General features: G+C 44.9%; 1 protein-coding gene across 2 annotated transcripts; it reads right to left on the bottom strand.

Annotated features, from left to right (window-relative positions):
• Positions 1-505: 505 nt before the first annotated feature.
• Positions 506-14,656, bottom strand: NKIRAS2 (NFKB inhibitor interacting Ras like 2). Of its 2 annotated transcripts, none has more exons than XM_081838300.1 (4): positions 14,640-14,656; positions 12,197-12,327; positions 7,608-7,849; positions 506-3,078 (listed from the first exon to the last, which is right to left on the bottom strand). In XM_081838300.1, the coding sequence occupies exons 2-4, from the start codon at positions 12,288-12,290 to the stop codon at positions 2,839-2,841; spliced, it is 576 nt and encodes a 191-aa protein (XP_081694426.1). In that variant the 5' UTR covers positions 12,291-12,327; positions 14,640-14,656; the 3' UTR covers positions 506-2,838. The 2 variants fall into 2 exon arrangements, with proteins under 2 accessions (XP_081694426.1, XP_081694427.1); XM_081838301.1 differs by lacking the exon at positions 14,640-14,656 and adding an exon at positions 14,309-14,625.
• Between the last annotated feature and the right edge of the window lie 1,237 nt (positions 14,657-15,893).

Below are 15,893 nucleotides of genomic sequence, written 5' to 3'. Positions count from 1 at the left end.
TTTCGCTCTGGCTCTGCAGCAGGTTGAAACAGCGTCGTAAAATGGGTAGAGAGAGCTCAAGTCTAAGGTCTACACAAACGAGTCTACACAAGTCAGCAAAATGGGGCTGTAAATCTGGACTGCACCACTTCAGATTGTAGCTGGGTGGAATCTCTTCCCCTATTATACAAAAGAAATATACATCTGGATATGGAAAACAACATCTAGGATGAAGGGTGCAATTCTAGGTTTAACCCTTATATGGGGGGGGGGCAATCTGCTCCTGCAGAGAGTTGCTGAATTACAACTCTCAGATGTCACCCCTACTCCACATCTGTAGTGTGTGTGTGTGTGTGTGTGTGTGTTTAAATTTCTAATGTTACAAATCTAGCAATAAGTAGAAGGGAGTGTCTGTGATGGTCTCAGATCCTCTGTAGCCTTTATGTAGTTCAGTGCATCTCTGAGTTCAGCTGCTTGTCCAGATTCTACCATTCTTGAACAGGAACAAAGTGCCAGGGCTGCTCACTGGTTACAGATTTATTTGTTTTTGGGTGGCCAATTATATTTTGCAAAACCAGTTGGTTTACATATATTTGCATATTGCCCAAATAAACATACAGCCTAACTATCACCTTGGTGGAAGACACCAGTTTTCAGTGTGCAGGAAGAAAGTGCAATAACCTAAAACTTTTATTAATAAAAGAAGTAATAATATATTCTGCATTCCTCATCATAGTTTTACACACCAGAGCTAAAAGGATTCCAATACACTTATTAGCCGTTATCATAACCAGCTATCTCTGGACGACTATTATACCTTCGTTCTTGACTCCAGCTAAGTAGTGATCTTTCCATGGATAGTGCTCAGTGGAGTTTACTTCCAGGTAAGTATGTATAGGATTGCAGTCTTAATTTGATGCCAGCTGTCCAAGAAATTGCTTATAACTGTTCCTAAACCTGATTGGGAAAGCAGGGTCACTATGTTTGGAAAAGCCATTCACGAGATGTCCAAAATCAAACCCATCCCATGTACTGGAGTGTTTTAAAATATATATACAATCATAGAATTGTAGAGTTGGAAGGGACCCTTCATCTGTGCAGGAATATGCAGCTGCCCCATAAAGGGATCAAACCTGTGGCCTTGACATTATGAGCACCACATTCTACCCAACTGAGCTACCTATTTAACCAAAATCAGCTTTCCCAAAGCGTTAAATCCCATTCCTGGGATGACACTTTTCCCATACTTCTGTTTGTTTGTTGAATTTATATACCGCCCTACACCCGGAGGTCTCAGGGTGGTTCACAGAACAAAATCAAAATATAAAACCACAAAATATATAATTAAAATAAAAACAACAACCCAATAACCCCCTCCCCCCAAAAAACACAAATGGGCATTGGATGTCAAATCAAACAAAGGCCTGGTTAAAAAGGAACGTTTTTGCCTGGCGCCTAAAGATGTATAATGAAGGAACCAAGCAAATTTCCCTGGGGAGAGCATTCCACAGGAAGGGAGCCACTCCAGAGAAGGCCACGTTCTCGTGACCTCTCGAGTAGGAGGCACAAGAAGAAGGTCCTCAGAAGATGATCTCAGGATCCAGGTCAGTTCAGGCAGTCCTTGAGCTATTGCGGTCCTGAGCCGTTTAAGGCTTTATAGGTCAAAACCACCACTCTGAAATTGGGCCTGGAAACTAATCATTAGGAAGTGCAGTCAACCAGGATCAGCCTTGAACTTAAGGCATGTCACTGTTTGCTTTTCTTCCATCTGCAATTACTCAGCATTTTCTTCTCAATAAACAAATACAAGCCTTTCTGCAGATATTTCCTGTTAGCCCAGAAGTCTGGGAGATAACAGATTAGCTTGGCCATGAGCTTGCTCCCATGTTCAACAGCACATTCCACTGTCCTCATTGCCCCCATAGCCCTGCAGCTTCACCCTACAGCACTCATCCTCCCTTGGTGGGCAGAAGGAGAAGGAAGGGAAGGGAACTGAATCAGGGTCACCACTCAAATGGGGTCGGTCAAGGAAAACTCCCCTCTCTGCTGCTCATGCTGCTCTTCGGGACCCAAATCAAAAGCAAAAATTTGGTACCCTTAACACAGGTTTCCAAGGCTAAAATCAAAGCCGCTTGGAAAATAAGAATGGCTCCAAACATGGTTGAATATTCAACAATGGCTGGGTACACATTACCACTTCCTCTGACTCCAGTGGCACTTCCACCATTGGTGTCTGAAGCCAAATACACAGCTTAGCTGCAATCCATCCTTATCCTGTAGTTTCTTGAGAAATACTGCCGTGTGGCGTTTCCCCCTCGTCTCAAACCAACGTCCACCCCACTGGAAACATAAGCTGAGGTGTGTACACTTGTGAAAGCCACTGCACATTCAGATGACAACTTCATTGAATAGGATACTTTGCTTTGGGTGCAGGAAAACAGATCAGGTAACATGCCTCAGGTTAAGACATCCCCACCCTCTCTCTGTAAAAATGTGGACTTGAACCTCAGTGAGGAGAAAGCAACCTCACTGTGTTTTACGCCACCAATGTGTCCCTAGCCCGTGACTGCAACAAGGCTGCTCTTTTTTTATCGCACAACACACCTGTTGGCACTTGACACAGGCATGTGGTGTCAGCTTCAGACATCCCCCCCCCCATTCAAGTCAAAAGTGGCGTCCAATGTGTACTTGTGGTGTTCTCCTTTTTTAAAAAAAGAGGGGGGAACATGCAAAGAGAGGAAGGAAAGGAGTGGCTCATCAGGAATCTGCTACTGGGTGTTCCCTTTTCATGTTGGCTCAAGGTAAGGCCAGCCCTATGCGCATGCAGGTCCACGAGATACAGTGGGCACAGCACCCGAGTCACCCGTCCACGGAACCACTGCTCTTGTTCTTGCGGCTGAGCGGAAAGGCGGACTTGCTCTGCGGCTGCGTCATCTTGCTGGCAAGGTAGACGAAGGGCTCGATGAGGGTCCGGCGGTCGGCGACGGAGATTTCCCACAGCTTCACTTTCTCGGCCTTGGCCCAGTGCTGCACTGCGTCCTGGTCCACGCGTCTCTGCTCCTGCAAGTCGCACTTGTTGCCTAAGACCACGATGGTGACCTATTGCAAATGGAACAAAACGACAAGTTGACATGAAACGAACGAGAAATGCACAGATCTGCATGTAAGCAAGGCTGGTGGGCCCTTCCTCAGTCACCAGATTAAGGATGCAGGATAGAGGGGCAACAAGTTACAGGCGAGTTTCATTCTTGTATAGCCAGTGTGGTATAGTTGTTAAAGAGTGTTGGACTAGGACAGGGGTCAGCAAACTTTTTCAGCAGGGGGCCGGTCCACTGTTCCTCAGACCTTGGGGGGGTGGACTATATTGGGGGGGGGAATGAATGAATTCCTATGCCCCACAAACAACCCAGAGATGCATTTTAAATAAAATCATGCATTCTACTCATGTAAAAACACCAGGCAGGCTCCACAAATAACCCAGAGATGCATTTCAAATAAAAGGACACATTCTACTCATGTAAAAACATGCTGATTCCCGGACCGTCCATGGGCTGGATTGAGAAGGTGATTGGGCCGGATCCAGCCCCCATGGACTAGGACCTGGGAGACCGGGGTTCAAATCTCATTTGGCCATGAAGCTTGCTGGGTAACCTTGTGCCAGTCAATGCCTATCAGCCTAACCTGCCTCACAAGGTTGTTACAGGGATTAAATGAGGAGGAAGAGAACTGTGTATTATTATTATTATTATTATTATTATTATTATTATTTATATCCTGCCCACTCTGGGTGGCTCCCAACAGAATATTAAAAACACGATAAAACTTCAAACCTTAAAAACTTCCCTAAACAGTGCTGCCTTCAGATGTCTTCTAAAAGTCAGATAGTTGCTTATTTCCTTGACGTCTGATGGGAGGGCATTCCACAGGGCGGGCGCCACTACAGAGAAGGCCCTTGGCCTGGTTTCCAACCTCACTTCTCGCAGTAAGGGAACCGCCAGAAGGCTGTTGGCATTGGACCTCAGTGTCCAGGCTGAATGATGGAGGTGGAGACGCTCCTTCAGGTATACTGGGCCGTGTACACTACTTTGAGCTCCTTGGTGGGACATAAAGGCAAAAACTAAATAATTTCCCTTATCAATAGTTTCGTCAGGCTCAAAAGCCAAGGGGAGGGAGGCAGTTTCTCCACTTGAGTACTGGTGTTTATAGTAGCAGCTGTGCCTTGAAGCTCTGAAGTTGGTGGGAATGACTCCTAGGGGCCTGAGTCAATGAGCAGGACAGGAAGCCTGGGGTTGTGGCGCAGGAAAGAGTCTGACTGTTTTGTTGCTTGTTCAGCAATAGCAACCTAACCTTCCCCTGTCAGGAAAGTACAAGATGTGCTCTCAGCTCATGGGACATGATAGCTAGACCTAGCTCAGGGTCAGCTCGAGGTTTTAGTGGCTTTTCTTGATCAGTTTGGTGCCGTGGGGAGAATACACCCTCTCCTCTAGCTACACCCTTTCCCCCTTTGGCCTTTCTCCTAAAAGCTTTATTTATGAATGCTCATAGCAAGATGACTCTAGAGCAAAGTTTCCCAAACTCTGTATCCAGCTTGGGTTTTTTTGGGACTACAGTTCCTATCATCCCTGACCACTGATCCTGCTAGCAAGGGAAGATGGGAGTTGTAGTCCAAAAACAGCTGGAGACACAGGTTTGGGAAACCCTGCTCTAGAGTAAAACAGGGTTTAAGGAAATTATGATGGGCTAAACAGAGGTTAAAAATACCCCGTGTGCAAGTCACCAGAAAAAGTTTCTTTTAATGCCCTTTTACAATCAATAACCCTTCAAAACTCTTGTTGCCTTTGGTGCCAAGTACACCTTAAGAGACACGGGTGGCACTGTGGTCTAAACCACTGAGTCTCTTGAGCTTGCCGATCGGAGAGTTGGTGGTTCAAATCCCCACAACATTTACCATACTGCTTTTCACTGCTGTTCATATTTCTAACCCTACTTGGAAATTTATTAGTTTATTGTATCTCTCTAAATCCTCCCCCAAAATCCCCACTCTTCCTATATCCTTCTCTCATCTTGGACCTTTATTCTCACTGACATAGTTGCAAGTTCCACATATTTAATCAAGCAATATCACTATTGTTCTTTAGTTGGAAGTTTTTTTGCCCTTCCATTTTTGAGCATATAATATTCTAACCACTAGCAGTGAGATGCCATTTTTAAATGTCCCCTGGGGCAGAAGTGAGAGTCCCCACAGAACACCAAATGAAGAAGATTTTTAGTGGAACGGACGCTCACGAGAGGTGGTGAACTCTTCCTCCTCAAAGATTTTTAAACAGAAGTTGGACGACCCTCTGTCATATATGATTTAGGTGAGATTTCTGCACTAGATAACTATTGGGGTCCCTTACAGCTGTACAATTTTGTGATTCTTAACCTGAATTATTCTACCGGACTGCCATTCACTCATGTGATTTGATTACAAGTTTTACAGTGCAGAAGGATTTCTTAAGAGCTAAAATGTCAAAACTCAAAATAAGAGGGCAAATACTGTCTATTTTACGGAGTGGGTGGATGAGGGGGTGAGGAAACAGCAGTATTTTTTGTCCTTTTAGCTACTGCTTACAAGCTAACAATACAGGCTCTGCTGGCTATTACATGTAATTATTACACATTTTTCTCTGGCAACTGCATTCAAATCAGTTCAAGGTTTCATCATGTTTTTCAAAAGGCACTGTGGCTGAAAACTTTTTAATGCAAGTTTAAAAGTGCTTATTGGTTTTTCCCTCACGTGTTAAGTTTATGGCCCTCAAACACAGCTGTTATTGTTTTTGAAGGCCTTGACCCAAATATTCCCAAAGCTTGCCTGACCTGAGAGACTAGCCAGACCTGAGCCCCAGAGTGCATTCTTTGCTCCTCTCCTCAGCAACAGTCCTCATGTTTTTCCATGACTCACTTTAAATCGAGCCGCGACCTTGTAGCGAGAACTGACCCGTCGGTTGAAGACAGTCCCTTTACAGCACGCAAGAGAATCTGTGGCATCTCTCACACACCATATAGTTAAAGCACATGACCTCTCATGCCCCTCGCAGAGCTATAATTACCAGAACCCTTAACAAATTAATGTTCCCAGGATCCTTTGGGGGGAAGTCACATGCTTTAAATATGTTTTAAATCATGGGTAGGCAAACTAAGACACAATCACCATCTAAATCCAGCCTGTGGACGGTCCGGGAATCAGCGTGTTTTTACATGAGTAGAATGTGTCCTTTTATTTAAAATGCATCTCTGGGTTATTTGTGAGGCCTGCCTGGTGTTTTTACATGAGTAGAATGTGTACTTTTGTTTAAAATGCATCTCTGGGTTATTTGTAAAGGTAAAGGGACCCCTGACCATTTGGTCCAGTCGTGGCAGACTCTGTTGTTGCGGTGCTCATCTCGCTTTATTGGCCAAGGGAGCCGGCGTACAGCTTCCGGGTCATGTGGCCAGCAGGACTAAGCCGCTTCTGGCAAACCAGAGCAGCGCACGGAAATGCTGTTTACCTTCCCACCGGAGCGGTACCTATTTATCTTTTTTTTTTTTAAATAATATTTATTACTTTTAAACACTACAAAAAAGGGGGGGGGAGAAAAAAGACAAAGAGAAAAAAAAGACAATACAATACAATATAAGCACTTTGACGTGCTTTCGAACTGCTAGGTTGGCAGGAGCAGGGACTGAGCAACAGGAGCTTACCCCATGGCGGGGATTCGAACCGCCAACCTTCTGATTGGCAAGTCCTAGACTCTGTGGTTTAACCAACAGTGCCACCCGTGTCCCTGGGTTATTTGTAGAGCATAGGAATTCATTCATTTCCCCGCCCCCCCCAAAAAAATATAGTCTGGCCCCCCACAAGGTCTGAGGGACAGTGGACCGGCCCCCTGCTGGAAAAGTTTGCTGACCTCTGCTTTAAATGCATGATGTACAGGCAAGCGCACTTGAGATTGAGGGGGCCGGGGCCGTGTGACGTAAGCACGCCACGTGCGCACTTCATGGTGCGTACTGACATGTTATGCGTACGCCTTTATACACCTTTAGGCGCCAGGCAAAAACGTTCATTTTTAACCAGGCCTTTGGTTGATCTGTTTGACATCCTGGATTATTGTTTTCCTTTTGATTTTATATATTGTGATCTTTTCTGTGAACTGCCTTGAGACAGTGGTGCCTCGGGTTACAAACACCTCGGGTAACAAACACTTCGGGTTGCAGACTCCACTAACCTGGAAGTAGTACCTCAGGTTAAGAACTTTGCCCCAGGATGAGAAAAGAAATCGCGCGGCGGCAGCAGCAGCGGGAGGCCCCCCATTAGCTAAAGTGGTACCTCGGGTTAAGAACAGTTTCAGGTTAAGAACGGACCTCTGGAACGAATTAAGTTCGTAACCAGAGGTACCACTGTATACAAATTCAATAAATATAATAAAAGCCAGAGATCTCTATACCAGGAGTGGCGACGTTATGGCTGTCAGAGGGACTTCGTTATCCCGCAGCACTGGCCATGTTGAATGGGGCTGATGGGTGTCCAACTACATCTGGAGGGCCACAGGTTGCCCACCTCCCACTTGAGGACCCCCCCCCCCACCTTTCAGTGTAAGCGCACCAACCTCCTTTTTATCCTTGCTTTTGTCTATCTCCTTCTTCAGAATCTCCACCCTCTTGAAGGACTCCTTGCTGTCGATGCTGTAAACCAGCACGTATCCATCCGTGCAGGAGAAGCAGTGCTTGGGCAATTCCAGCCCATCCCTCAAGCCTCGAGTGTCATAGAAGCGCACCAGCTCTCGAACCCCCCGGTCCGTCTCGATGGAGCCCACGTAAATGTCCTCTTGGGTTTCGATCATCTCTGAACCTGCACACAGCCAACGGGACAGAGGGCAGCAATTACTGGACACGCGGAAATTGTCGGGAGTGTTGTCTCAGAAGGATTCGTTCTCTCCATACTCGCAGCAGCCAGGGGCAGTGCTTTTGTTAGGCCAACCAGAACAAAATAACACGCAAGCTCTTGAGTTCTCCAGAACTCTTCCATCAGGTAAACTAGGAGTTCTGGAGAACTCATAATCTCGTGTGATATTTTGGCAGCTGGCCTAATAAACTTAGTACCCTACTATGGATTTAGGGCTTTATTTACAAATTGAAGATATCATACAAATGTTCACAAAATATTGTGTAATTACCGTATTTTTTCGTGTATAAGACTAAGGTTTTTTTACCAAAAAATTAGGTTTAAAATTGGGGCTCGCCTTATACACGGGTAGTGCTGAGGGGTGTTTTCTTAATTTGGAGTCCCCCAAAATACATGGGGTGTCTTATACACAGAAAAATACGGCATACACAATTACCTTATAGTTTGCATAATTTTAAAAATACATATAAATACATATAAATAATGTAATTCGTTTAAATACAGTTATTTGCACCATGCGAAGCTTAAAGATGAGAGAGAAGAGCCTATTTATATCTAATTGGGAACTTTTCCTCTTTTATAGCAACTTATAATTATTCCAATTCTAGGAACCCCCACTTCCTTTCTTGACATACCAAGTTACTAAATTCCACCTGGTCATTATTTCCATACAATGTTCCTTTCTTTAATTTTTCTTATGGGCCAACACTGTTACCTTTACTTTTTACAGTAGCCAGAGAATCTTTTGCTAACTCCCTGCCCCACCCAAAAAAGCAAATGTCTCTGCAGTTGCTATCTACATTTGGAAGAAATCTTCCATTAGTGCCTGTGAATAATTTCCTCCAAATGCAAATCTCAGTTCTAGAAGAGGGATTTTCCATATGGAAAAAGCTATGTTCTCTCTCCACTCCTGATCTGGTAACTACCAGCCCTACTAAGCTAATGGAATTTGCCTTTAAAAACAAAACAGCCACTTTGTACTGAAGGCAAAGATGCATTTAATGTCATATACAGTTTGGCCCCAAATAACTGACGCATAGTGCCATCGGTGCATCTCTATGCCAGGAAAAAGCTGCGCCTGTTGGATTTCTGCCTGCCATGCAGCTGTTAAACACAATTGGACCTGTGCTAGAGCAGGGAGAACCAGCCCTTGGTCTGACTGATGGCCATACTCTGTGTCAGGGACCAGGGCTGTGCCCACACTCCAATTTGCCCTGCATCGGGTCTGTTCCCACCACTGCTTTGGAAAGCAGTGCAAACATTATGTTATACACTATCCATAAAGGTAAAGGTAAAGGGACCCCTGACCATTAGGTCCAGTCATGGCCAACTCTGGGGTTGCGGCGCTCATCTCGCTTTATTGGCCAAAGGAGCCGGCATACAGCTTCCGGGTCATGTGGCCAGCATGACTAAGCCGCTTCTGGCAAACCAGAGCAGCGCACGGAAACGCCATTTACCTTCCCGCCGGAGCAGTACCTATTTATCTACTTGCACTTTGATGTGCTTTCGAACTGCTACGTTGGCAGGAGCAGGGACAGAGCAATGGGAGCTCATCCCGTCGCGGGGATTCAAACCATCAACCTTCTGATCTGCAAGTCCTAGGCTCTGTGGTTTAACCCACAGCGCCACCCACGTCCATACATGCTCTCTAATTTCTTAGCATTTTTGTGTGTTTTCCCCTCAAACCAGCTCCAACCCGAATTGAGAAAAAGAACGACCTAGGGCTTATCCACACTTACAGTGGTACCTCAGGTTAAGTACTTAATGCGTTCTGGAGGTCTGTTCTTAACCTGAAACTGTACTTAACCTGAAGCACCACTTTAGCTAATGGGGCCTCCTGCTGCCGCCATGCCGCCGGAGCATGATTTCTGTTCTCATCCTGAAGCAAAGTTCTTAAGCCGAGGTACTATTTCTGGGTTAGCGGAGTCTGTAACCTGAAGTGTATGTAACCCAAGGTACCACGGTACTTTTTGCCCTGTTCTTTCCAGGCAGAAGACTGTGATTTAAAGATCTGTCTCCAAGCACCCAGGTTTATTTTGCTCCAAGCATGCCTTACGAAAGCCGCTCTTTAAAGCTGAATTGGAGCAAATTTCTGAGGATTGCTGTTTGCTCCGATTGAGCTTTAAAGAGTGGGTTTTTGTGGGGAAAGCTCTGGAGCAAAAAGGAAAAGAAAGGAAAAGAAAGGGTCCTCAGACATGGAGCTTTTAATTGCGAACCATGCCTGGAAAGATCGGAGGAAAGATAAATGTGGATAAGCCCGTAGCTGCACTTTAAGCCAGTAACTTGGGAAGACAGGTGAACTAATGCCAGTGTACTGGAAGAAGCAAAGATCACCAGTGTTGAAGCAACGATTCTTCAACATCAACTTCGTTGGACTGGTCATGTTATGCGGATGCCTGATTATTGTCTTCCAAAGCAACTACACTATTCCAAACTTAAAAATGGAAAGCGTAATGCTGGTGGTCAACAAAAGAGTGCCTCAAGGCAAATCTAAAAAAATGTAGTATAAACACCAACAATTGGGAAACACTTGCCTGCGAGTGCTCCAACTGGAGAGCAGCCTTTACCAAAGGTGTCATGGGCTTTGAAGACGCTTAAACGCAGGACGCAAGGGAGAAACGTGCTAAGAGGAAGGCACGCTTGGCAAATCCACACCGTGATCAACTCCCGCCCGGAAACCAATGTCCCCACTGCGGAAGGTCGTGTGGATCCAGAATTGGCCTCCACAGTCACTTACGGACCCACTGTCAAAACCGTGTTTATGGAAGACAATCTTACTCGGCTACGAATGATCGCCAAAGAAGGAGAAGAATGCAGCCTGAGTGCAATTGCTATGTGGCCCAAGTTTTCTGCAGCATTTGGTTTGCCCCATATTCACGACTGGTTGAGACAGATTTGCCTGTTGTGTAAGACTCCAAAGCTGCCTCACCTGTCTGCAGTTTTTCTGCCAGCAGCACTCTACTCCTTCCACATTTTTCTTGACACTCTGCCTCTGCGTTTTTTTGTCAATTTTGTCAGCTGACCAGCCTTTCGGCCCTTTACCCACCCTCAGTATAGACTCCAGGATTTTTTTGGGGGGGTAGGGGTGGCACTCTCAACAACAGTATCCTTTGTGGGGGCCCTTAACCTAAAAGAGGTGGGGTTTGCAAACTGAGCATGATCTTGTGCTGCATTTGATCTTCTTAGGTGCTCTCTACAAAGTGGAAATAGTAATACTGCTAGGGTAACGAGCCCTCTGCTGGCCTTGGCCCCTAGCAAACACCCAGCCATCTGTATTCTCCTGCCTGCCTAACTAACACAACATCGAATTCCCCCTCTCCCTGGGTCCCGTGTAACCCAGTCAAACTGAACTTCCACTTTGCTCACGATTCTGCACTGCATGTTAACTTTCTAGTGGCTATATATTTAATTCTTCAAGCTGCATCGCTAGGCAGTGTGCAAAGAATCAAAAATAATTTTTAACCCCCTACAAAGAAAACAGAGTGAACGGTACTTAACGAAAGAACTAACCCGCTGAGCTGTGGGTCAGACAGAAAAGTGGGGTTCTGCACCCTCTCCAGAAGACCCGCCAATGAGAGAGAGAGGGACATTCATTCTGGAGCTACAGAGTAACTGATAGAAACACATTACTTCTTGCTGCTACTTTTTTGTGAATCAGGGCCTGAGAAGAGCATTGGAATTGAAGCCAGGGGGTGGTAAAACAGGTGACACTCCCCAAGAAACATGGGACCCTGGCTAGGATATTTTCTCCCTGGCCACTTAAAATCACTCCCAATGATGGGAAGGCCATACATAGGTAAGCAACAGACGCTTTTTAATTTTCGCAACGGCTCTGTACAGTAAATTAGCCTTAAAAAATGGTTTTGGCTTGAACAAGCAGGATAGTCATCCCCTCCAACATTTCTCTGATGAAAATGGGACGTATTATTATTATTACCATTATTATTATTATTACCACCCCACCCATCTCTGGGTGGTGTTCAACTTATATAAAAACATAATTAAACTTTAAACAAAAACTTCCCTATATAGGGCTGCCTTCAGATGTCTTCTAAAGGCTGTATAGTTCCTTATCTCCATACCCTCCAATATTTCTCTGATGAAAACAGGGAAGTCCTAAGGAAATGCAGGACATTCCGGGATCAACTCAGAATCCGGGATGGCTTCTGTAAATCCAGGACTGTCCCCAGAAAATAGGGACACTTGGAGGGGGTCTGGATTTGCCTTAAAAACCAGTTTAAGCCTGAACAAGCAAGGCTAGTGAGCTGTGCCCAGCTGAAAGCCAACACTCACCGACCACATGGTTCCCATAGAGGAGCTGCTCCAGGATAGAGGTCTTCCCAACGGACGCTTGCCCACATACTACCACTTTACAGCTCTTCCCCATCTTCTGGTCGGTGGGGGAAGAGGAAGAATGCAAGAAGCTGCAAATGGAAGGCATGCGGTGAAAGCATACATACGCATACAAACACCCACACATCTCTGTGTGGGCGCGGGAGCAAAGGAAGCACCAAAGGACATCGGTCTGTCTAGCTCCGTATTGTCTATGCGGACTGACAACAGCTTTCCAAGGTTTAAGGCAGGAGTCTGTCCCCAGCCATACCAAGAGGAGCCGGGGTCTGAACCTGGAACCTACGGCATGCAAACACTCTGTCGCTGAGCTATGTGCCTGAGGCTGTTTTTTGGAGTTTCAGGGAGGGACTTCCAGCAGAACAGCCAGGCTGCCTGGAGCCCAGGTTTGTACCAGCAAATTGGGGGAAAGGGCGTGAGCAGGAATGCAAGCAGCCCTAAAAGGATCAGTCTTCTGGGGAAAGACACACTGCAAGGTCCAGCAGTCTTGCTTTCGACTGACCCCATCAGGAGCTCTAGAAACTTATCTCCAGCTCTGCAGATCCGATTCACACATTTTATTATTTGAGGAACGTATCATTCCAATGCTGCATTGTATCAAATATTATCCTGCAATCTGATTTAATCACGTCCATGCGTTTCTTTTCTCTCTCTTTTTTAATTATTAAACAGTTTCAACATAACAATTTATCAATCCAGGCATTCAATTACATTATTTTTCCCTTCCCCTCCCCCATCCCTCCCTCTCCCTCCCACCCAGGACTTCCCTCAGCTCCCCTCTCTGGTTTCTTTGCACATATTATTCTCTGCATATTATAAAATTGTACATATCCTTGCCTTGTCTATCATATATTTAACTAATAAACTTGTGGATGTTTTTTTTTAAAATAATATTTATTCAAATTTTAAAGATTACAAAGAGAAAAAATAAAAAATAAAAAATAAAAATAAAAAAGACAGAAAAAATACAAACAATTGAAAAAAAAACAGATCAAACCTTTACATCACTTGCTTTCATTCACTTACTTCCTTGACCTCCTCACACCTCCCATTTTTGTATTCTAATTCAGTTAGATATTTCAGCAAATCCTTTCCAGCTTTGTTTTTATCTTAATAATTTATCTTAATATATTGTGATTTTGCATTCTCTTCTTTCACCAGTTCATTTTTAAATGGGCACAAGATGTTGGACATAACATTATGATGGCTGACTGGGAACAGTTATGGACCACAGGCATGAAGTTTACGGCATGTAATGCCTTAAGAGAGAATATAATGAAAATGATTTACAGGTGGTACATGACACCAGTCAAGCTTGCAAAAATTTATCATCTGCCCGATAATAAATGTTGGAAATGTAAAGAGATTGAAGGTACATTCTTTCACCTTTGGTGGACATGCCCAAAGATTAAGACCTTTTGGGAGATGATCTATAATGAAATGAAAAAGGTATTTAAATATACCTTCCAGAAGAAACCAGAGGCCTTTCTCTTGGGCATGGTCGGCCAATTGGTGCTAAAGGAGGATAGTACTTTCTTTATGTACGCCACAACAGCAGCAAGAATACTTATCGCAAATTATTAGAAAACACAAGATCTACCCACCCGGGAAGAATGGCAGACGAAGGTGATGGACTACATGGAACTGGCTGAGATGACTGGCAGAATCCGAGACCAAGGAGAAGAGTCGGTGGGAGAAGACTGGAAAAAATTTAAAGTTTATCTTCAGAAATATTGTAAAATTAAGGAATGTTAGAAAGATGTTGGAATAGAATTATGTGGTTTTAGCAGAAAAGATATAAAGGATTAAGTAAAAATAAAAAAATTAAAATAAACTTGTGGATGTTTATTCAAAGCCTGCTAAGGAGTCCAAGTCATGTGTTTCTTGCCCATTGCAAGCATTGCACAGAAAATAAAACTTTTCATTGTTGTTGCAAAAAGGTCGCTATTTTCATCTTGCATACATTTTCTACGTCACATAGAAGTGTCAAATTTCACTAGACTTTTGCCCCTCTATTCCTAATCCTTTTTACTCCGTGCCCAGCATAGGATTCACCTTGCATCAAAGTAGGCTCTAATTCACAAAAGGTTATGCCAACAACGAATGCACTCCTCTTCAAGGCACTGCCAGACTCTTTTCCTTTTGCGTCATACAGATTTGCTAACCAGAAAGCCTGGACTGGTGGCTGTCCCCTGTTGGGCCTGTGCACAGGTCCGCTGTCACATAAACGAGTGGCATAAACCCTTGGTACGACGTGAGCATGCAATTCCACACTGATCTTGCTTTTCTAATTAGTGCATCCTGTTTTGAGAGCTTCATCTGAGAAAGTTTGGCTGATCCTGATCGGCTGATCAGCGCACACCTGCATGGGGCTATATAGACTTACCTTCCCAAGGCGCCTGCTTTCTGCCTTCAGCTTCAGCCTGGAGAGGAACTGAGGGCCAACAAGTCAGCGGAGCTAGGAGAAGTGGCAGAAAGAGAAGGCTGCAGCCCACAGCTCCATCTAGGGTTGCATGTGAAATGTTGCTATGCTATGCTCAGCAATTGCCAAGGGCGCTTCAGATGCAGAACACTTAAGACAGCAGAATAAATTGCACAGTCCGGAAGAGTTGCACAGTGCACAGTGTCCGTTTCTGTGCGATGGGGGAAATGGTGGAATACTACAACAGAGAGAATGGTTATGTGCTGTGATCACACTTTTTTCACAATTAACTTATGAATTCTCTGCCACAAGGTGGATAGCCACTGGCTGCTTTCTCCTGGGAAAACTTGCTGTTAATAATAATAATAATAATAATAATAATAATAATAATACAACATTATTTATATGCCACCCTCCCCAGCCGAAGCCAGGCTCAGAGCAGCTAACAACAATAAAAGTAACACAGCATTCTAAAATCAATTCATTTTAAAATCAATTCAAAATCAAATTAATGGCAACCATTGGGCTAGAGTTCTGTGAGGATTGCCAAAGGAGGGGGTCAGGCTGTGCCTTGGCCAAAGGCCTGGTGGAACAGCTCTGTCTTGCAGGCCCTGCGGAAAGATGTCAAGTCCCGCAGGGCCCTAGTCTCTTGTGACAGAGCGTTCCACCAGATCAGAACCACTGATGGGAGTTAGATCGGATTTACCACTGAATCAGAACAAACAAGAATGGTGGGGTAACCTAAAAACCTCTTGGACCCATGCTTTCTAGGCACAGCACAAGAGGAAGTGTGGGCGAGCCCTGAGATGACTCAAAATACATTAGTTGAGAAGGATAGGTTTATTAACAACCATTAGCAATAAAAAGCCACCATTAGTTATGCTAGCTAAAGGAAAATCTCGTGTTCTAAAGCTCTATAGCAGGGATGAAGAACCTGCAGCAGCCAGCCACTTTTTGGACTACGGCTCCCATAATCCCTGACCATTGACCATGCTGGTTGGGGCTGAGGGGAGTTGGAATCCAACAGCATCTGGACAGGCCACAGGTTCCGATTAAAGCTTTGAGTGCAGTGGCGTAGCGTGGGGGGTGCAGGGGGGGCCGGCCGCACCGGGCGCAACATCTGGGGGTTAGGGTTAGGGGGCGCAAATCCATGGGTTAGGGGGCACAAATTACTTGCCTTGCCCCGGGTGCTGACAACCCACGCTACGCCACTGTTTG

This window comes from Podarcis erhardii, assembly GCF_964252035.2.
Source record: "Podarcis erhardii genome assembly, chromosome: 13".
Classification (NCBI taxonomy): Eukaryota; Metazoa; Chordata; class Lepidosauria; order Squamata; family Lacertidae; genus Podarcis; species Podarcis erhardii.
This window is presented reverse-complemented; position numbering and strand designations above follow the sequence as displayed.

Bases quoted from the DNA above. Each gene is read 5' to 3' on its own strand.
- NKIRAS2 (XM_081838300.1), bottom strand. From the start codon at position 12,290: ATGGGGAAGAGCTGTAAAGTGGTAGTATGTGGGCAAGCGTCCGTTGGG. The intron at 7,850-12,196 runs GTGAGTGTTGGC...GGCTGTGTGCAG, and splicing joins CTATGGGAACCATGTGGTCG to GTTCAGAGATGATCGAAACC. The intron at 3,079-7,607 runs GTTGGTGCGCTT...CATTTGCAATAG, and splicing joins AAAGCAAGGATAAAAAGGAG to GTCACCATCGTGGTCTTAGG.